General features: G+C 48.9%; 1 protein-coding gene across 2 annotated transcripts in view; it reads left to right on the forward strand.

The window, feature by feature from the left end:
- The first annotated feature begins 1,717 nt into the window (after positions 1 to 1,717).
- The window catches only part of LOC119951027 (acetyl-coenzyme A synthetase 2-like, mitochondrial), a 64,750-nt gene continuing 43,071 nt past the window's right edge, over positions 1,718 to 23,396 (forward strand). For both annotated transcript variants that reach the window (XM_038774063.1, XM_038774071.1), the window contains exons 1-4: positions 1,718 to 2,161; positions 16,770 to 16,866; positions 18,257 to 18,456; positions 22,702 to 22,877. In XM_038774063.1, coding sequence (XP_038629991.1) covers positions 1,864 to 2,161; positions 16,770 to 16,866; positions 18,257 to 18,456; positions 22,702 to 22,877 — 771 coding nt within the window. In that variant the 5' untranslated portion in view covers positions 1,718 to 1,863. The remainder of the gene's footprint in view (positions 2,162 to 16,769; positions 16,867 to 18,256; positions 18,457 to 22,701; positions 22,878 to 23,396) is intronic.

A 23,396-nucleotide genomic window follows, 5' to 3' on the forward strand; every position in this document is an offset into this window, starting at 1 on the left:
TCTGCCCATCATGTCTGCACCGACCCACTTAAGCCCTCACTGCCACCCTATCCCCGTAACCCAATAATCCCTCCTAACCCTTTTGGTCACTAAGGGCAATTTATCATGGCCAATCCACCTAACCTGCACGTCTTTGGACAGTGGGAGGAAACCGGATCACCCGGAGCAAACCCACGCACACACGGGGAGAACGTGCAGACTCCGCACAGACAGTGACCCAACGGGGAATCGAACCTGGGACCCTGGCGCTGTGAAGCCACAGTGCTATCCACTTGTGCTACCACTGGATAGATACTGTATAGACACTGTATAAACACTGGATAGACACTGTCAAGGGTAAAATAAAGGCACAGTGCTCATTAGCTGAGGCAGGATCTGAGGAGAGAAACACAGGGCGGAATTCTCCGCAAGGCCCGATGCCATTGTGAAACCCGGAGAGGTTCACAACGGCGTCAGAAGCCTCTCCCGGTCCCCTATTCTCCTCTCCCCGGGGGGATAGGAGGGCCGTACCGGGAAACCCGGCCGCCGGGCCTTGTCAGTGGCTTCAAGGCCCAGCGCGCCAAGAATGACGCCGCCGCAGCGCCTAATGACGTCAGCCGCGCATGCGCGGGTTGGGCAGCTAAAACCCGCGCATGCGCGGTTGCCGTCTTTCCTCTCAGCCGCCCCGCAAGACGTGGCGGCTTGACCTTGCGGGGCGGCGGAGGGGAAAGAGTGCGTCCCCTTGAGACGCCGGCCCGACGATCGGTGGGCACCGATCACGGGCCCGTCCCCTCCCGAGCACAGTCGTGGTGCTCGATCCCCAATCTGCCCCCGCCCCCAGGCCCCACACTTACCCGGCGCGCCATGTTCACGACGGCAGCGACCAGGTGTGGTTGCCGCCGTCGTGAACAGGTCGGGAACAGCAGGCCGCTCGGCCCATCTGGGCCGGAGGATCGCGGGCCGTCGTGAAAAACGGTGGTACGCGATTCTCCGAGCGGCGTGTCGCAAAACCGGACACACCATTTTGGGGGGGGGGGGGTGGGAGAATAGCGGGAGGTGCAGGAGCAGACCCATCGTGGTTGCGGAGAATCGCGCCCACAGTTACTGTTCCAATTCCATGATCTGGATGATCATCAACAATTTCAATTTTAGATCGTTCAGCATTTTCTGCTTTTATTTTAGTGTCCAGCTGATAACAGTGGCCACGTGTGGGGATTTGTGCCCAGCCATCGTTCCCAGGTCGCTCTCAGGTCAGATTCCCTCGAAAAGAAAACATCAGGTCCTGGGGATTGGCAGGCGACCATTCGGCCCAGTGTGTCTGTGTAAGAATTCCTGCCAATCCCTCAGCACCACCCAACTCCACCGTCCCGACTCCCCCACCTTCCCAAAGATCCAACTTTTCAAAAAGTTACTTCTGAATTTGCTTCCTTTGCTCCTGTCTCTGCAGAATAAAAATCCCACCTCCCCTTACTGCCCCTTTTGGCAAGAATCTGCATCCAGTCTCTTTCTTATTCTCATCGTCAAAACAAAAACCCTTCAGGAATCACAAACCTCCTTCACTTGCTACACTCTGAATCGTGAATGAGCAATTCCAGCTGCCATGGGCTTTCCCAGCAGTTTGAACATTGAAAGTGCTGGTGTATAATTACAATGGTGACACTTCCCGGGGTGGAGCTGGGAACAGAGCTGAGAGGCTCTGCAGATGTTGGGAGCAAGTTGGGGCGATCAGATTACAGTTAAAGCCAGACAGATGTTCATTTCGTCACAGCCCCAGGACAAGTGCTCAGTTCAGTCTGCACTCCCCCCGGGCTCCTCTCCAGCGAGCAGTCCGCTCCAGTTTGTTGGACAGACTTCCAGGGCTGAGTCTCCTGCTGCCTTTGCACCATGTCCCCGCTGCTGGTAGCAGCCTCCCGGCTCCTCTCCAGCTGTGTTGGAAAGTTCCCCTCGGCCAGAAGTTCCTCCACTGTCAGTGTGACCGCCTACATGCCGGAGGCAGCGGCTTTCCTGGGGGTCAGGGACTACCCGGGGCTGCGGGATCACTCGGTGAAACAGCCCGAGCGCTTCTGGGCAGCCCTGGCAAGGGGCAGGTTGTCCTGGATCACCCCCTTCCACACAGTCAGCGACTGCGACCTGGGCCAGGGCAGGATCCGCTGGTTCGAGGGAGGCCAACTCAATGTGTCAGGTGAGTAGCTGCAACCTGGGCTGAAATGGACAAGGCTGGGGTCAGATATGCTGAGGGGTAGATGCAGTGAGAGAGCTTGGTGTACACGTTCGTAGGTCCCTAAAGGCAGCTGCTCAAGTAGACAAGGGGCTGGATTCTCCCAAAATGGGACTATGTCCCCCCCACGCCGGCTTGGGGTTTTACTCCAGAGATTCCTGTGAAAAAGATGAACTAATTCATCTAGGGGCAGCAGGGTAGCATGGTGGTTAGCATAAATGCTGCACAGCTCCAGGGTCCCAGGTTCGATTCCCGGCTGGGTCACTGTCTGTGTGGAGTCTGCACGTCCTCCCCCTGTGTGCGTGGGTTTCCTCCGGGTGCTCCGGTTTCCTCCCACAGTCCAAAGATGTGTGGGTTAGGTGGATTGGCCATGCTAAATTGCCCGTAGTGTCCTAATAAAAGTAAGGTTAAGGGGGGGGTTGTTGGGTTACGGGTATAGGGTGGATACGTGGGTTTGAGTAGGGTGATCATGGCTCGGCACAACATTGAGGGCCGAAGGGCCTGTTCTGTGCTGTACTGTTCTATGTTCTATAATTCCCAGCCCTGCTAGCAGCGACCAGGAGTAAATCTCGCAGCTCTAGCTGCGGATACGGGCTCCCGCATTTCCGGTTTGGAGTCCGCACATGCGCACGGCGGCAGTCTCCAGCGGATGGGCCGAGCTCTACGGTGGACTCGGACCCCGCAGGCTGACGCAATAATTAGACCCCCCCGCGGACCCCTGTAAGCCCCCTGTCGTGGAAATCATAATAAAGACAAATTCCTCGAGGTTCGATTTAAGGAAATTTATTGACACAAATATATTTGTGGAGAGAGAGTGTTCCAGCTGCAAAAGCCAGTGCACTGCACTCTGAGTTATGCAGTCGAAAACCATTATATTCATAGTGTGAAATAAACAACTTTGAAGAGATAAAGCTTGAGGAGATTCCTGTGAAAAAGGTGAACTAAAGAGGAAACTAAACTAAAGGGGAAATATGAATGTTTTGCCCTTGGTTTAAAAACAATTCGAGTACGCATTTTGTTGTTCTTCGGAAGAACAACTTATTATCATAATAAGGCCGAGTACAAAATACTAAGCAGTATTTAGTTTACATTACTTGACCTGCTTATTTTCGCTCAAAAGCAGTGTTAAAATATAGTCAATATTCCCAGCATGCTTCTAAATTGGTAACTCATTAACTTCCCTCCACATCCCCCACCCCCCCCCAGTGTCCGATCCCCCTGGGTCCGCAGCCGCCATGTCAGCAACCCGACTGGCAATACCAGGTTAGTTCCACACCATCGGGAACTCAACCGGTTGAGAGCGGAGGTTTGTTGGGGGGGGGGGGGCTCTGTCAATGGGCTCCCAGCCGCGCGGCGTACTCCGCGATCGCTCAGATTCTCGGGTCCCGGAGAATCGCCGGACCAGCGCTGGATCTGATTTCGGCGTGAAAGTGGATTCTCCGCCCCCACGCCGGCTGCGATTTTGGTGCAGGGCTGCGGAGAATCCAGCCCAAGGTTCGACCCTGGCCCTGGGTCACTGTCCGTGTGGAGTTTGCACATTCTCTCCGTGTCTGCTTGGGTTTTACACCCACACCCAAAAGATGTGCAGGCTAGCTGGATTGGCCACGCTAAATTGCCCCTTAATTGGAAAAAATTAATTGGGCACTCTAAATTTTTTTAAAGAAGAAACACAAGGGCTAATTTCTGTATTATGGAACATGATCAGACTGGTATATTCACTGCTCACGCACTGGGGGGGGGGGGGGGGGGGGTTCTGTCATGACACAGTCCTTGCACCTTACTTTGTCAAAAGAATGAAACGTGAACTTTCATATAACATTTTTCAAGATGTCAGAGGATCCAAAGTGTTTTATAGCTGATCAAGTATGTTTGAACTGTAATTGTTGTTATAGGAAATGCGACTAAACTCCCACTGACGCAGCCACGATGGGCTGAAGGGTCTTTTCTGTGCTGTATGACTCTATGACTATGACAAACAGCCATGTGATAATGAGGAAATAAGGACAAGGTGAACATGTCAAATAATTACTTTGCATGGATATTGACAGTAGACTGAGTAGAGGAAGATATCAGCATACCAGATATCCCAAGGAAACTAACATTGAAAAGGGAATGGGACTCACCAAAGCTAGTGTTAAGCAAAATAACAATAACGAAGAAAAGAACAGCATTAAAGAGAGGCAAATCCCCAGGACCAGACGGATTCCATCCCAGGATTTTAAAGGCAGTGGGTGAGAACATTGCAGATTCTCCAACTGCCGAAGTTCTCGTGATTCAGGAACCATTCCTTGATATCGGAAAATGGTGCACCTCTCTCTGCTGTTGAGCAAGGACAGAGGGGGAAATTAGAGAATTGTAGATCGATTAGCCTAACATCGGGGATACTGTTTCTCATTGAGGATAGAGCGGAGAAACACCTGAACATTTTCAGCTGATTTGTAAAGGTTAAGATATGCATAAGGACCAGATTGAATTTTGTGAAGAGCTGGATCATGTCGCGGACAGGGGAACATCCCTGGATGCTATTTTTCTGAACTTCCAGAAAGCATTTGATAAACTCATGACCTAACTCATGGGTTGAAGCAGGTGGGACTGTGGCAAATTATTAGGGAATTGACGGAATGGAAGGAGGCAGGGAGGCGGGATAACGGTCAAGTGCTCTAATTGGCAGAATGATTAGTTTTTAGATATTCATTCACAGGATGTAGCTTTCACTTGCAAGGTCTGTATTTGTTGTCCATCCCAGCTTGCCGCCTGAATTGAACGGATTGCTACACCATTTCAGAGGGCAGTTTGCACACTGTTGTGGGTCTGGAGTCACATGTAGGCCAGAGCGGGTAAAGACGGCAGATTTGCTTCCCAAAACGGCATTAGGGAACCACGTGGATTTTCATGACAATGGGTGATAGTTTCAGAATCATCATTACTGGTACTAGCTTTATAAGTCCAAACTTATTAATTATGTTTTAAATTTCACCAGCTAGGGTGGCAAGGTGGCAAATTAGAATATAGAACATAGAACATACAGTGCAGAAGGAGGCTATTCGGCCCATCGAGTCTGCACCGACCCACTTAAGCCCTCACTTCCACCCTATCCCCGTAACCCAATAACCCTCCTAACCTTTTTGGTCACTAAGGGCAATTTATCATGGCCAATCCACCTAACCTGCACGTCTTTGGACTGTGGGAGGAAACCGGAATACCCGGAGGAAACCCACACAGACACGGGGAGAACGTGCAGATTCCGCACAGGCAGTGACCCAGTGGGGAATCGAACCTGGGACCCTGGCACCATGAAGCCACAGTGCTAACCACTTCTGCTACCATGCTGTCCCACAATGGTTAGCACTGCTGCCTCACGGTGCCGAGGACAATGATCCTCGATCCCGGTCCCGGGTCACTGTCTGTGTGGAGTTAGTGCATTCTCCCCGTGTCTGCGTGGGTCTCACTCCCACAACTCAAAGACGTGCAGGATAGGTGGATTGGCCACGCTAAATTACCCCTTCATTGGGAAAAAAAATAATTGGATACTCTCAATTTATAGTTAAAAAAATAAATAAATAAATTTCACCAGCTGACCGTGCAGGGATTTGAACCCATATTCCCAGAGCAGTAAGATGGAGATCTGGATTAGTAGTCCAGGGACGTTGCTACTCCACCATCATCCCCCCCTTACTGTGACTAGCCAGTGAGGACCTGTGGTGGAGCCTCAAGAATTCACCATATTCACTCATGACTTAAGCTGGCAGGATAGAAAGCCACATATCCAATTTGGCTAATGACACAAGGAGGGTGATATTAATAGATGAAGTGAATGGCAAAACTGTGGATTTCAATGTAAGAAAATGTGGAGTCATCCACTTTGGATCTAAAGTGAATAAAACAGTGCACTTTCTAAATGGTGAAAAGCTGGGAACAGTTAAGTTCTAAGGAGACTTGTCGATCCATGTACATAGATCATTAAACATCATGGACAGGTACAGAATTTTTTTTTTTTTTTTTTTAATTTAGATTAGCCAATTATTTTTTCCAATTACGGGGCAATTTAGCGTGGCCAATCCACCTACTCTGCACATTTTTGGGTTGTGGGGGTGAAACCCACGCAGACACGGGGAGAACGTGCAAACTCCACACGGACAGTGACCCAGAGCCGGGATCGAACCTGGGACCTCAGCGCCGTGAGGCGGTTGTGCTAACCACTAGGCCACCGTGCTGCCCTGACAGGTACAGAATGAATCACAGAGGCTAAAGGAATGTTGGCCTTTTTATCTAGAAAACTAGAATACAAGGGGGGTAACAGTCATACTGAGGCGAAATTGAGGCAGAATGGGTAGAGTTTCTCCCTCTGAACCAATAGCTCTAGGTTCAAGCCTTGCCCCAGGACTTGTTGGCCAAGGAAAGTGCATTTAGAACGAGGTCCATCAGGCTGTGTATCAACTTGTAAATCCTTCCATGGCCTGGCTTTGGCAGCCAATAGGAATAGGAAAGATTCCTAGCTGAATGTGATGGAACGAACATTGGAGTCTCTACCATCACTATCCATAGCTCTCGACTACAGCACGCGCATGCATCACTGAGTGAACAGCAACACGCCGTCACCAGGCACCATGCTTCAGCCATACGTAGCCCAGTTAGATCAGACTGGAGTACTGTGAGCAATGTTTTACAATTTGCGACCTTAGGAAGGACGGTAGCATAGTGGTTAGCACAATCGCTTCACAACTCCAGGGTCCCAGGTTCGATTCCGGCTTGGGTCACTGTCTGTGCGGAGTCTGCACATCCTCCCCGTGTGTGCGTGGGTTTCCTCCGGGTGCTCCGGTTTCCTCCCACAGTCCAAAGATGTGCGGGTTAGGTGGATTGGCCATGATAAATTGCCCTTAGTGTCCAAAATTGCCCTTAGTGTTGGGTGGGGTTACTGGGTTATGGGGATAGGGTGGAGGTGTTGACCTTGGGTAGGGTGCTCTTTCCAAGAGCCGGTGCATACTCGATGGGCCGAATGGCCTCCTTCTGCACTGTAAATTCTATGATATCGACCTTGGAGGGAGTTCAATGTCGATTTACCAAAATGATACTCAATGGTCTCAAGGAGTTAAACAACAAGGAGAGGCTACACAAACTCGGGTTACATTCCCCGGAATGTAAAGGTTTAAGAGGTCATGTGACCAAACTTTCCAAGATATTAGTGGCGGCATGGTGGGAGAATGGTTATCTCTGCTGCCTCACAGCTCCAGGGTCCCGGGTTCAATTCCGACCTCGAGTGACTGTCTGTGTGGAGTTTGCACTTTCTCCCCGTGTCTGCGTGGGTTTCCCACAGTCCAAAGATGTGCAAGTTAGGTGAATTGGCCATGATAAATTACCCCTTATGTTCAGCGAAGCAGGAACCGGGGGCCAAATGACTTCTCCTGTTCTATGTTCCTGGAATGGCCAGATGAACTGTTTTTGTTATGTTGATTGAGGATAAATATTGGCTAGGATACCAGAGGGAACTCCTCTGATCTGCTTCACAATGGCATCTTTTACATCCATTTGGTTTCATGTCACATCTAAAAAACAACAACCTAAATCCTTTAAATACCCAAGACTTGAGAGGAGGGCTTTTTCTTCTTCCTTATTTCACAGGAAGCGGGTATCACTGGCAAGATCAGCATTTGTTGCCCATCCCTAATTGCCCTTGAACTGAGGGGTTTGCTCGATCATTTCAGAGGGCAGTTAAGAGTCAACCACATTGCTGTGGGTCTGGAGTCACATGTAGGCCAGACCGGGTAAGGACGGCAGATTTCCTTTCCGAAGGCAAACCAGATAGATTTTTAATGACAATCAATTGCATCACTTACTACAACCATTACGGAAACTCATTTTCAATTCCAAAATTATTCATTGAATTTAAATTCCACCAGCTGCCGTGGTGGGATTTGAACCCGTGTCCTCAGAGCATGTTCAGCGACATTACCATTACAGCTCCACCTCCCCTTAATTCTTTAAAAAAAAATTTAGAGTACCCAATTAATTTTTCCCATTAAGGGGCAATTTAGCGTGGCCAATCCACCTACCCTGCACATCTTTTAGGGTTATGGGGGCAAAACCCACGCAAACACGGGGAGAATGTGCAAGCTCCACACGGACAGTGACCCAGAGCCGGGATCGAACCTGGGACCTCGGCGCCGTGCGGCAGCAACGCTAACCACTGCGCCACCGTGCTGCCCCTACCTCCCCCTAATCCTGAGTGCCGGAAGACAAGGGAGCCATGGGCTCTGGGACCAACATTCCTCCATTTCAAACCATGAACTACAGAGCGATTGAAAATAAAACATTCCAGCAGCTAACTGCCCTTGACACAGCAAGTAATTAATGGAAACCTTTCTGCTCATAAAACATATGAAAGGGCTGCTTGTTGTAAGGGTTGCGCAGTGTTACGTCCGAGTACAATTGTCAGTCGGTTCTTTTACTTGCATATCCTTTACAGCAAGCGGTTCGGTCAGAGCGCTGATGGGTAATTTATTTATTTATTTATTTTTTATAAATTTAGAGTACACAATCCATTTTTTCCAATTAAGAGGCAATTTTAGTGTGGCCAATCCACCTACCCTGCACATCTTTGGGTTGTGGGGGTGAAACCCACGCAAACACGGGGAGAATGTGCAAACTCCACACGGACAGTGACCCAGAGCTGGCTGATGGGTAATTTTAAGAGTTACCAGGCCAGTATCACAATGGTGGATAGGGGAGGGCACTGGTGTTACACACTGCCCAATACGACCCTGCTTACAACGTCTACTTAAATATATTGTTTTAATTGCAAGAATGAACCCAGAAATGATTTCATTGCTGAGGTAGTCCCAATATAAGGTTACCGAAGAAGATGGGAAAGCTAATGAAAGCCATGATCTCATTGAATGGTGGAGCAGGCTCGAGGGGCCAGATGGCCTACTCCTGCTCCTAGTTCTTATGTTCTTATTATGTTCTTATGCTCCCATTGAGGTCTCCCGGAGCTCATTTTGCTCCAGATCAAGGTGCTGCCAATGTGAAAATGCAGAATTCTTGTCATTGGCAGCATGTGGCGGGGCTGTTGGTTTATTTCTGGGGACTGTCAGAATCCACCTTTCAGACTGGCGGATCCCATGTCTGACGAGGGCCACTGTCCAGGATAAGAAATGGGGAGAATAGCAGTAACCAGATGGTGCGCCTGCAGTGTACTAGTACCACCCACTCTCTCTCCTGCAGACAATATTTCCAAACCTTTCACCTTCCAAACCCATGATCGCTGCCATCTGGAGGGAAAAGGGCAGCAGATACCTGGCCACACCACCACCTGGGAGATTGCCCCCAAGCCACTCACCATCCTGACTTGTAAACATATCGGCCGTTCCTTCACTGTTGCTGGGTCAAAACCCAGGATTTCCCTCCCTAACAGCACAGTGGGTGTACCTACACCTCAGGGACTGCAGCGGTTCATGAAGGCGGCTCACCACCACCTTCTCAAGGGCAACTAGGGATGGGCAATAAATGCTGGCCTAACCAGCGACGTCCACATCCCGTCAATGAATTTTTTTAAAATCCTCTTGTTGGTATTTGTAGTGAAATTTCACACGCACAATAAAGCAGCTTCCAGTAATTATTACGTCTGTTTGAACCGGTATCTTGAGATAGCCGCAGTGGGAACATGGATTTAATATATCGAATCAGTTCCAAAGCAGAGTCAGATTGCACGCGAAATGATAACTCCATTGCTCTCTCCAGAGAGGCTGCCAGGTCTGCTGAGCTCTCCCAGCACTTTCTGTTTCACCTCCAGCATCTGCAGCATTTCACTTTTGCTTTGGATTCTACCTTTATCTGTTGCTTTGTATTAATTTGCTCAAACAAGCAGCTTGGTGCAAAGGATCAGACATGCTCGGCCTACAGTGAACATAAGCAGATAATGGGGAAAGGAAAATTGTTATCAATAGCTTCAGAATATTTTTAAAAAGAGGTGAAACTTGGAAGTGTTGATGTTCAAAGGGACTGAAGTGTGCTTGTACAAGGAATACGTAACGTTAATGTGCAGGTAAAGCAAGCAATTAGGAAGGTAAATGGAATGTTGGCCGTTATTGTATGGGGCGGCACGGTAGCACCATGGTTAGCAATGTTGCTTCACATCGCCACGGTCCCAGGTTCGATTCCCGGCTTGGGTCACTGTCTGTGCGGAGTCTGCACATTCTCCCCGTGTCTGCGTGGGTTTCCTCCGTGTGCTCCGGTTTCCTCCCACAGTCCAAAGATGTGCAGGTTAGGTGCATTGGCCATGATCAATTGCCCTTAGTGTCCAAAAAGGTTAGGATAGGTTATGGGGATAGGGTGGAGGTGTGAACTTAAGTGGGCTGCGCTTTCAAAAGGCTGGTAGAGACTCGATGGGCTGAAAGGTCTCCTTCTGCACTGTAAATTCTATGATCCTATTGGAGTACGAGAAATGAAGAAGTCCATAGAATTCCTACAGTGCAGAAGGAGGCCAATCAGCCCATTGAGTCTGCACCAACTCTCCAAAAGAGCACTCTTGTCTAGGCCCACTCCCTGTCTCTTCCCCACAACCTAACCTGCAGATCTTTGGACACTAAGCGGTAATTTAGTAAGGCCAGTCCGCCTATCCTGTACATGTTTTGAACTGTGGGAGGAAACCTGGAATTGAAAGCCGGTCTCAGTAATGGTGAGAGTATGGGCAGCACGGTGGCGCAGTGCGTTAGCCCTGCTGCCTCACGGCGCCGAGGTCCCAGGTTCGATCCTGGCTCTGGGTCACTGTCCATGAGGAATTTGCACGTTCTCTCCGTGTCTGCGTGGGTTTTGCCCCCACAACCCAAAGATGTTCAGGCTAGGTGGATTGGCCACGCTAAATTGCTCCTCAATTGGAAAAAAATGATAATTGGTTACTCTAAATTTATTTTTTTTAAATTAATGGTGAAAGTAAAGAGTTGACCATTTTACTGTGGGTCTGGTGTCAAATGTAGGCTAGACCGGGTCAGGACATCAGATTTCCGCCCTTAAAGGGCATCAGTGAACCAGGTGGGCTTTTTAATGAATAATTTCACAGTCATTAAAAAAATAATTTAGAGTACCCAATTCATTTTTCCAATTAAGGGGCAATTTAGCGTGGCCAATCCACCTACCCTGCACATCTTTGGGTTGTGGGGGTGAAACCCATGCAAACATGGGGAGAATGTGCAAACTCCACACGGTCAGTGACCCAGAGCCAGGATCGAACCTGTGACCTCAGCATCGTGAGGCAGCAGTGCTAACCACTGCGCCACCGTGCTGCCCTATAATTTCACAGTCATTATAACTGAGGCTGCCTTTCAATTCTAGAGTTTGTTAGTTAAGATCCATCAGCTGCCATGGTGGGAATTGAACATATCCCCAGAGTATCAGACTGGACCTCTGGGTTGCTGTTAGCTCAGGAATACCACAACACTACCACCCACTCCCCCTCGTTGCCAGCATTCACTATTGAACAATATCTTCTTGCTTTTGCATTCGCTGGCCTAGGATTCAAAACCGAGATCCCACTTTATTTTTGTACATTTACAAGGTGTGGGCAAGGCCAGCAGTTATTGTCAAACCCACACAGACACAGGGCAAAGTGCAAATTCCACACAGTCACCTGAGGCTGGAATTGAAACCGGTTCTCTGGGGCTGTGAGACAGCACTGCTAACCACTGCGCCACCATGCTGCCCCAATCTTAAAGAAAGATCGGGGAGACGGAGAGGTTAACAGTGTTATGCCAGGCAGCACGGTAGCATTGTGGATAGCACAATCGCTTCACAGCTTCAGGGTCCCAGGTTTGATTCCGGCTTGGGTCACTGTCTGTGTGGAGTCTGCACGTCCTCCCCCTGTGTGCGTGGGTTTCCTCCGGGTGCTCCGGTTTCCTCCCACAGTCCAAAGATGTGCAGGTTAGGTGGATTGGCCATGATAAATTGCCCTTAGTGTCCAAAATTGCCCTTAGTGTTGGGTGGGGTTACTGGGTTATGGGGATAGGGTGGAGGTATTGACCTTGGGTAGGGTGCTCTTTCCAGGAGTCAGTGCAGACTCGATGGGCCGAATGGCCTCCTTCTGCACTGTAAATTCTATGTAAATCCTCCACATATCACCAGGGCAAGGTTTTAAAGAGTACAAGCAAAGTTTGTAAAGAGAGTGATTGCAAATTCTGCTGAACAATATCAAAACCTTTGTCTCGTTTTTCTAGTCACGCCAGAGAGACGCCTACGTGTTCTGGGCTGAATTAGGCTGGGGACTTTGGAATAGAGAGGGGATTAATAAATCTTGGACCCAGCCTGTGCAGGGTTCAAGTGTTGGTATTCCAGGAATGTCAGTGTTCGGGAGATCTCTTCACAACAGCACAGAAGACTTCAAAATGTCGGCAGTGAGCAGGAGCCAATTTTACAAAAGAACGATTAGAGTCAATCCGTTTCTGTTGGCGAGGGGCATCTGCCCATCGCATTGGTGACCACACCTGGGTTTCCTCCAATGGGATTTGCGCCTCTTGAATTTGATATTCCCACCCGTCAGGGACTGGCCAATCAGTGCAGCTGCTGAGATGCTGCTCAAATACCTCAAATCAGAATCTGCAGCAGTAATATGTGTGCCACGGTGGCACAGTGGTTAGCATTTCTGCGTCACAGCACCAGGTTCGATTCCGACCCCGGGCGTCTGTCTGTGTGGTGTTTGCATGTTCTCCCCATGTGTGCGTGGGGTTTTTCCGGGTGCTCTGGTTTCCTCCCAGTCCAAAGATGTGCAGGTTAGGTGGATTGGCCATGATAAATTGCCCTTAGTGTCCAAAAGTTTTGTGGGGATAGGGTGAGGATGGGCTTAGGTAGGGTGCTCTTTCAGGTGCCGGTGTAGACTTGATGGGCCTAATGGCCTCTATCTACACTGTAGATTCTATGATTCTAACTATGTTTTTATTGTGCTTAGAGAGGGCTATGGTATGAAAAATAAATAAAAGATAGAAGCATGTGGGTGTTGCTTAGCAACTGGGCCTTGTAAGTTGGAGAAGCTTTTAAGTTTTAGTAAGCTAATTTATTTTTATTTGGAGATGGGTAGTGAGAGAGTAGGCAGCTCTCCCAGCTCTGCTCGAAGCAGTTGGTTTTGAAAGCTAGAGAAGGAACATCTCGCTCAGCTTTGCTAGACAAAAAGCCATACCACGGAGTAATGGTTAAGAAAACAACTGCAGAGATCTTTTTTTTTTTTGTTTTTTGTTTTTTTTTAAATTTAGATTAGCCAATTATTTTTTCCAATTAAGGGGCAATTTAGCGTGGCCAATCCACCTACTCTGCACATTTTTGGGTTGTGGGGGTGAAACCCACGCAGACACGGGGAGAATGTGCAAACTCCACACGGACAGTGGCCCAGAGCCGGGATCGAACCTGGGACCTCAGCGCCGTGAGGCGGTTGTGCTAACCACAAGGCCACCGTGCTGCCCAACTGCAGAGATCTAAAGAGCAGCCAGTTAAGGAAACTAAAGAACTGAAGATAAGTTTCCAAGAAGTCTGAGTACCAGGACTGAGCACTGTTCAGTAAAGCCAGAGAGTCTCGAGAAGAAGGCTGCGGCGCCAGAAAGATATCTGAATGAATTTTCAGGTTTGTGAGATTTTACTATAGCCTGTGGAACATGAGTTGAAATAGCTATGGAAATTTGTGGCTGGATCTCGGAGCTAAGTGTTCAAGTATAGTGTTCAATTCTGGTCGCCACGCTACCAGAAGGATGTGGAGGCTTTAGAGAGGGTGCAGAAGAGATTTACCAGGATGTTGCCTGGTATGGAGGGCATTAGCTATGAGGAGCGGTTGAATAAACTAGGTTTGTTCTCACTGGAACAACGAGGTTGATGGGCGACCTGATAGAGATCTACAAAATTATGAGGGGCATAGACAGGGTGAATGGTCAGAGACTTTTTCCAAGGGTAGCGGGTCAATTACTAGGGGGCATAGGTTTAAGGTGCGAGGGGCAAGGTTTAGAGGCGATGTACGAGGCAAGTTTTTTACACAGAGGGTAGTGGGTGCCTGGAACTCGCTGCCGGAGGAGGTGGTGGAAGCAGGGACGATAGTGATGTTTAAGGGGCATCTTGACAAATACATGAATAGGATGGGAATAGAGGGATACGGACCCAGGAAGTGTAGAAGATTGTAGTTTAGACGGGTAGCATGGTCGGCACGGGCTTGGAGGGCCGAAGGGCTTGTTCCTGTGCTGTACTTTCTTCTTTGTTCTTTGCTAAGAAAAAGGAGACGTTAAAGGGGGTGGTGTAAATTCCTGGACTGGATTCAATGCCAATAGGGAAAAACGGATCGGAATCTTGGGTTAAAAGTGTAATTTTAAAAGCCTGGATTGGATTTCAGAATGCAAACTGCTACTGGAAAGCATTATTACAAAAGAAGATTTTAAAGTATGCTTTTGGACATGGAAATAATAATAATCTTCATTTGTGTCACAAGTAGGCTTACATTACACTGCAATGAAATTACTGTGAAAATCCCCTCGTCGCCACACTCCGGCACCTGTTCGGGTACAGAGGGAGAATTCCGAATGTCCAATTCACCTAACAAGCACATCTTACGGGACTTGTGGGAGGAAACCGGAGCTCCTGGAGGAATCCCACTCCGACGCGGGTAGAACGTGCAGACTCTGCACAGGCAGTGACCCAAGCCAGGAATTGAACCCTGGTCCCTGGTGCTGTGAAGCAACAATACTAACCACCGTGCTATCTTGCCGCCCAATCTCTCATGTGACCATCATCGGGAGTGGCGGGGGGGAATCTGAGGAGAAATCCACAGACACTAACTTGGGTTCACAGGAGTGAGTGTATTTGACCACAGTCATCTTGTGTGTTTGAAGGGACCTTTTTGGGTTAATGAGCCCATTGCAGCTTAAGGGGCACTTTGTAATCCATGCTAATCTTTAAAACCTGTGTGTACTTGTTAAGGTAAGGGGTGAGGGGCAGCACGGTGGCACAGTGGGTTAGCCCTGCAGCCTCATGGCGCCGAGGTCCCAGGTTCGATCCCAGCTCTGGGTCACTGTCCGTGTGGAGTTTGCACATTCTCCCCATGTTTGCGTGGGTTTCGCCCCCACAACCCAAAAATGTGCAGATTAGGTGGATTGGCCATGCTAAATTGCCCCTTAATTGGAAAAGAAAAATTAATTGGGTACACAAAATTTTTTTAAAAAGGTAAGGGGTGAGGAAAGGAGTATTATAGAATTATAGAACAGTACAGCACAGAACAGGCCCTTCGGCCCTCGATGTTGTGCCGAGCAATGATCACCCTACTTAAACCCACGTAACCCGTATACCCGACAATCCCCCCATTAACCTTACACTACGGGCAATTTAGCGTGGCTAATCCACCTAACCCACACATCTTTGGACTGTGGGAGGAAACCGGAGCACCCGGAGGAAACCCACGCACACAGGGGGAGGACGTGCAGACTCCACACAGACAGTGACCCAGCCGGGAATCGAACCTGGGACCCTGGAGCTGTGAAGCATTGATGCTAAGCACCATGCTACCGTGAGGCCCCTATTGTGTAATAATCCAACTTTTCATGTTGAAGAAATATTTTTTTTGTGTTGTTAAAACTAATTAGCAGCCCTCTGTCTCTGTTCCTCCACTGTTTATTAAAAAACAATTCCAGTCTTTTGAACCAGGGCACCATTCTGGATCTTCCCATCCAGTTTTAGCATCAACGGGGATCGTAGCACTTGGTGGAGAAAGGTGGATCAGTCAGAAACTCTTGTAACATTTAACAAATATTGAGACATTCACTTGCGCTGGGGTAACCTCCAGGGCCGTGGGCCAAGCGCTGAAAAATGAGTGTAAGTCAGAGGTTTGCTGACTGGCGGTTGGCACGATGGGCTGAATGGCCTCCTTCTGTGCTATAAACATCTATGAATAATAAAAATAGCATTTACTGATAGGCCTTTGTGAAGAGGGGGGTGGTGAGGCTCACGTGAATCTTATAACCCAGTTGTCCTGAATGGCTGTTTCTGTGCAGTAGTCACATTGTAATGATATAACCAAGCTGGTGCCAGGGGATCACGGATATTTTCTTAAATGGAAAGCAAATTGGGTGGTGTCTATGACCAATATGCGGACGTTCCTATCTGAGTTCCCTCTCTGTCGTGAGCCCAGGTAATAATGATGAAAGGGATCCCGAATATATAGTCCGATACAGGTCGGTCATGATCTCCTGACTTATTGTCGACCGGTATTCCTACCTTATTCCTCATTCCATTGGCTTTGCTGCTTGTTGCCCTGCCCTGGTCGGACAGTTTCGACGTTACGTCAAACACGACTTCGTGGCCTCTTCCAATTTCGCTCTGTCCAGTATCACCATCATTTGCACCGTATGAGTTGTCCATTTTCCCTTTCGAGCTCCAGTGCTTGAAGCCCACCTGGGCTTTGTGCTTCCCGCTTGCAGACTTCTTCTGGCTCATTTGGTATTGTCTTGGCTGCTCTGTTGTACCCATTTTCCCTCCGTTTGGTGCCGTCTGTAATACGCTCGCGTGCGTGTTCCGACATTAATTAACCCTTCCCTTTCTGATCTTATTTTCCCCTGATCAGTGAACTGCATCGACCGGCACGTCCACGTGTCTCCAGACAAGGTGGCATTAATATGGGAGAGAGATGAACCTGGCACTCAGGTGAAGGTAACCTACAGGTAATGTCGGGAGCAGAATGTGGGAAAACAAACCTGTAGACAAAAGGGAAGGGCTTGTATCTCTGTGGCATATTTCACAACCATTTGCAGTTCATGCAGCACTTTTGAAGTATACTCATTGTAGCGCTGTAGGAAGCAAAGCAAACAATTTGTGCACAGCAAGATTACGCAAACAGAAATGAGGTAACGGCCGTTAGTTGAGGAATAAATACTACCCAGGATATCTGGGAGAAAAAAATTTTTTGTTCATAAATTTAGAGTACCCAATTTTTTTTTCCAATTTTAGGGGCAATTTAGCGTGGCCAATCCACCTAACCTGCACATCTTTGGGTTGTGGGGGTGACACCAACGCAGACACTGAGAGAAATGAAATGAAATGAAAATAGCTTATTGTCACAAGTAGGCTTCAAATGAAGTTACCCACGCAGACATGGGGAGAATGTGCAAACCCCACACGGACAGCGACCCGGGGCCGGGAATCGAACCCGGGTTCTCAGCGCCGCAGTCCAAGTGCTAACCACTGTGCGGCCGTGCTGCCCTCCTTTGAATAATTTAATGGGATCCCTTACGTTCAGCTGAGGCAAGGCCGGGCCTCTCCTCTGAAAGGTGGCACCTGCAACAGTGAAGCACTCACCCAGTACTGCTCTGTAAGGTCAGCCTAGTCGCTGGAGTGGGAATTGAGCCATGAGCTTTCTGATTCTAAGGAGAGAGCGCTATTCACTGAACCATAACTGTAGCAATTCAACCATTGACTCCTTACTAGTTGAACAGTGTTGTTGTCCGACTAACTCGTTGTCCAGCCAAAAGCACGGCACCAAGTTTGAAAATTTCCATTTGGGGAACAAGAACGGCGATTGTCGTTTTAGCCACAGTGCTCTACATACGAATTAGGAGCAGGAGTAGGCAATTCGGCCCTTTGAGCCTGCTCTGCTATTCTGTTCCGATTGTGGCCTCAACTCCACTTTCCTCATACCCCCTATACCCTTGGCTCCCTCGTCAATCAATAATCCACCTAATTCAGCCTTAAATGTTTTGCAATGGCCCTGCTCCATCACTGTCTGGGGAAGAGAGTTCCACACACACCTGACGCTCAGAGAACAATCATTCTGCTCATCTATGCCTTCAATGGGAGACCTTTATTTCTAGTCTCTCGCAGAAGGGAGAACATCCTTCAGCCGGCCTGTCAAGTCCCCTCAGGATCTTACACAGTTCAATAAGATCACCATGAGAGACAAGGTGTTTTAACGAGATTGCCACATTCGTGGGTCTGATGTGGCAGGAGGGCTCGTTTCTTAAAGGCGGGAAGATGTAGTGGGATGGGGGTGGAGTCCCATGTGGTACACGGGCCTTTGGGCTGCACTGCATTCACTGCTTATTTCTGTACATTCAGACAGCTCCTGGAGGTGACCTGCCGCCTGGCAAACACGCTCAAACGACAAGGTGTCCGCAAAGGAGATCGGGTGGTCATCTACATGCCAGCCTCCCCAATGGCAGTGGCATCCATGCTGGCCTGTGCCCGTATTGGGGCGGTGCATACCGTCGTGTTTGCCGGGTTCAGTGCCGAGGCTTTGGCCAACAGGATCCAAGATGGTGAGAATTTACCCGTTTTGTTCATCTGCTCAATTTCTGTTCCAGGATTTTCAGCATCTGTGTCCTAGCTGCCTTCTTGACCACCTGTGTCGCTGCCCTGATATAGATGAACATTAAAATAAAAGATAATGGTGCGGCCTCAAGGGCGTAGTCCTCCATCATATCACACAACGAAAGGGTACTCCAAATTTTAAAAATACAAACATCATACCCCCTCCCCCTCGCATGGATTTCCCTCCACCATGGACCCCTGCCCCACATGGAACTCCACCCCCGCATCCCATGACACTGCCCCCTGGCACTGCAGTGCATGGGGCCAGTGACCGGGCAGTTTCAGGGTACTGCCCAGGCTGGACACTCTCCCGCACATCCCCCAGAGATGTCCTCACCTGCGCAGCATCTCCACTGGATTCTGCTGACTGAGTGCACGTCATGGGAGACCTGTCATGATTAATGGACAATCCAACGGGGTGATGTGGACTATCAGGAGTAAAGGCCTAATAATTACATGTCAATGCAGTCAACTCGAAATCCCGATGATCAACATTGGGATTTCCATTACGCCTTTGGCGGGGTGGAAGGGTTCATGGACCATCAGGACAAGAAATCCAATTGTTTTTGGACCCCCTTTGGGAATTCCCGCTCCCACCACCAATCCCGCCCAATATGCATTTTGAGTTTTAATGTGGCTCATCCATGTTATATGCGATTATAAAAAAAACAAATTCCTTGAACTGAATTAAAAAGGGAATGGGAAGATAGAAATTACACTGGAGCCATAGAATTCACCAGCATGGAATGTGAATCGGGTAAAAGCAGGCATTTAATCATTCTGGGGACCATGTGAATAAGTCCTATCATCATCTAGCAATGTTGAGTTACTGAAACAAATATAAAAAACTTGTAGAATTGAAATTGTTGCCAATTCACACCGGAGACGCCAATAATGTTGCTCTTTTTAACTGGATACTGACATGACAGTTATTAATGATGATATTGCTTTTCAGAGTCGCCAGGTATCAAATGATACCACCACAAGGTTTTACCGGATATCCATCAAAGAACAAACAACCAGTTAGTTAGTTCAAGTTCAATGATTGTTTATTTACACACAAGAATTACTTCCACATGCAACATAAACATGACAAGCTAAATTACACCTAACGCTACAACAACCTGTACTTAACTTCAGGCACCCAGCTTTATGCAGAGGAACAAGGCCTTTATCGGATCTTGCGTGGCTGGGTCTGGAGAAGTGACTTCACTTCTGCTGGGCTCATCCGTCTGGTAGCGATCGTTGGTCTTGAACTTGTCTTCTGGTCGTGATGCTACGCTTGGTTTTAGGCATAGGTCGGGGCCAAGAGAGACTGAGCGCCGGGGTCAAGAGAGACCGAACACATGGCTCTGTCTCTCTTTATCCTTCTGGGGTTTTGCACTGTTTTGGGTGGTCCTTAGCTTTGGACCCAATAATTCGGCAGGCTCCGATTACTGCCTTCGATTTTGGCCAATAAAGGGGCGGGTGCCTTGATGGCTGGGCGTGTCCTGAGCGGTCATTGACCTTGGCTTTTTGGGCTCCCTGAGCAAAGGGAGTGGCGCCAATGAGTCAATTTCTGTATCTGTTACCTGGGTACAGGTCTTTTGTTCTGGGGAAATGGGCCATTAGAATGCAAAGTAACTAGACGATAGCGTCTAGTTATCTGAGTTGCTAATATACATAAGGTCTGAGCGTCTGAGTCCTGGGTTGACCATATTTCCCATGGTCCTTTGCAGGTGGCCATATTTCCCAGGATCCTTTGTAAGTGGCCATCCCAGATGGCTACAAAATAAAAAAGATAAATTATTAAAATGTAAACAAAAATGTATTGAAATATAAAAATGTAAATGAAAAGCAAAATGCGACACAACGAATGAAACAAACTGTCTTCAAAGATTTGTAAAACCTCCAATGTTAATAACATTGTGAGCCTAATGATTTGGCAGGGGTAGGTTTAATGCGGAACAGTATGTGAACATCTCATTAAATAGGCCTTATGTTTGCACCATTTACCTTAGCTCCGATCAGAAAGGCAAAGTCCTTCTGTCATCACTCTGATCCGATTCTGAAGATGTTTGTATTTGTTTTTTAAAATAAATTTAGAGTACCCAATTATTTTTTACAATTAAGGGGCAATTTAGCGTGGCCAATCTACCTATTCTGCACATCTTTGGGTTGTGGGGGTGAAACCCAGGCAAACACGGGGAGAATGTGCAAACTCCACACGGACAGTGACCCAGGGCCAGGATTCGAACCCGGGTCCTCAGCGCCGTAGGCAGCAATGCTAATCACTGGGCCACTGTGCCGCCCAAGATGTTTGTATTTGTTAACCTACTCGGCCCAACCATTCTCTGATGACCTGATATTATCTTCATATTTAACAGTAACATCTGCACAAGCAACATCACTACCTTGTGTTTGGGTTTCCAAAGCGCACCATCTGATATTCTAGATTTTGGCTGTGTAGCCATATATCTGTGGGCCCGATTCAACTAATTGGGAATGAAGTCCCATAGCGAGCGCGTTTAGCTCGCAGTGCCAAGAAACACATGGCGACAAGCATACTAGACAAGGGAAACTGTGGTGACATGTACGACCGACTGACAGAAAGAGCCGACACCGCACTGGATGCAACAAGAAAAAAATGGGAGGAGGACCTGGAGATTGAGATAGGATGGGGACTCTGAAGCGAAGCACTGCATAGGGTCAACTCCACCGCCACGTGCGCTAGGCTCAGCCTGACGCAGCTAAAAGTGGTACATAGAGCCCACTTAACAAGAACCCCTAAGAGTAGGTTCTTCCCGGATGTGGAGGACAGATGTGAACGGTGCCAAGTAGGCCCGGCCAACCACGCCCACATGTTCTGGTCTTGCCCCAGACTGGTGGAGTACTGGACAGCCTTCTTCGAGGCCATGTCCAAAGTGGTGGGGGTGAGGGTGGAGCCATGCCCGAAAGTGGCGGTCTTCGGGGTCTCGGACCAGCCAGATCTATTCCTGGGGAGGAGGGCGGACGCCCTTGCCTTTACCTCCCTGATCGCCCGCCGTAGAATCCTGTTTGGCTGGCGGTCAGCAGCACCACCCAGAGCTGCAGACTGGCTGTCCGACCTCTCGGAATCTCTCCAAATGGAGAAAATCAAATTCGCCATCCGAGGGTCGGACGACGGCTTCCACAGAACGTGGGAGCCATTCACGCAACTGTTCCGGGACCTGTTTGTGGCCAACGAATAAGAGGAAGAATAGCCAGGTAGCCAAGAATCAGGGGAAATTAGTCAAGAATCAGGGGAGGGTAGCCAAGGCATGAAAGGGAGAGAGGGACTGGGAGGGGGGGGGGGGGGGGGGGGGGGGGGGGGGGGGCGGCTAAACCTGAAGAAAGAAAGGAAAACCACAGGGGGGGGGGACAGCTAAACCTGAGGAAAGGAGGGCGAACCGTGGGGGGGGGGGGGGGGGGGGGGGGGGGGGGACAAGAGAGGAGAACCAGCGGGATGGGGCGGGGGGCAGGGAAACGGGAGCCAGAAGGAAGGCACGGGATGCCAAAACGTGCGTGACATCTCCAGGAGCGGGGAACGAGGAAATTAAAGATGGAGGACGGGAGGGAGCAGCAGAAGCGGAGGCGAGCGGGGGGACGGCAGCGAGAACCGTCCGGGAGAAGCAGGCGACAACAGCACACAACACAGCCAAGTATCGCACACTGTAATTATCTCCCCGGCACCCAAATGTATATTTGCCCCCCCACAATCCCCCCCACCCCAACCCCCCCCTCAAAAAGTCGCGTACTTACGTGGTGTAAATAATTCTGCCAGATGCACAGAGCTGCCGCTGTCGAGCTGGTGCACAATACCCCACCAGTTATTCTATTTCATATTTGATTGTATTTTAGGTTGGGGTGTGCCCTTCTCTTCTAAATATGTGTAATATGTTTCTTATTCTGTGTACATAACGGTAATTATACCTTGTTCAAAAACCCAATAAAAACATTTATTAAAAAAAAGAAACACATGGCGATACAATATGACTCATGTAGTATAAGAGGCCTCAGTGAGGCACGCGCAGTTCTGTGAACTGAGGAGGTCCGCTTGCCGGAACGTCCCAGTGTAGCCCGGCCTGCACAATTGTGAAGTACCTTGGGGATTTTTGGCTTGCCTAAAGACAAAATATAAGGGCAAGCTGCTTTTATGGCGCAGTCTCCTAACCGCCATGTTCTCCTTCCTAAAGCACAGTCTGAAACCGTGATCACCACCAACCAGGCCCTGAGGGGAGGGCGGATCATCGAGTTGAAGAAAACCGTGGATCAAGCTGTGAAGTTGTGCCCTTCCGTCAAGCGAGTGCTTGTCGCTATGAGAACAGAGAACAAGGTCCCGATGTCGAATATTGATATCCCCCTGGAGGAGGTACAATTTTTATTTATTCGTTCTTGGGATGTGGGTTTACTGGCTGGTTAACCAAAATTTCACCCTCACCATTACGGATGCCATTTTATTATTTTTTTTAAAAGGGCAATTTAGCTTGGCCAATCCACCAAGCCTGCATATCTTTAGGTTGTGGGGGTGAAACCCCCGCAAACACGGGGAGAATGTGCAAACTCCACACGGACAGTGACCCAAGGCTGGGATTCGAACCTGGATCCTCAGCGCCGTGAGGCTGCAGTGCTAACCACTGTGCTGCCCCCGCCATTTTATTAATTAATTGAAATTCTCCCAGCTGCCCGGGTGGGATTTGAATTCATGTCTGCAGGGGCGTTCGTCTGGGCCCCTGGATTACTTGTCTAGTAATCTAGTACCTCTATGGTACCGCGTGCTGTGCATCTACACAGGTGGGCAGGCAAGCGAGGCTCATGTTTCACCTGAAAGGTGGTGCGTTTGGTGCTCAATCCCTGGAGGGGTCCGATTTCACTTGAGTGAGTTTTAAAG

The sequence above is a fragment of the Scyliorhinus canicula genome, chromosome 2 (assembly GCF_902713615.1).
Source record: "Scyliorhinus canicula chromosome 2, sScyCan1.1, whole genome shotgun sequence".
In the NCBI taxonomy this organism is placed as follows: domain Eukaryota; kingdom Metazoa; phylum Chordata; class Chondrichthyes; order Carcharhiniformes; family Scyliorhinidae; genus Scyliorhinus; species Scyliorhinus canicula.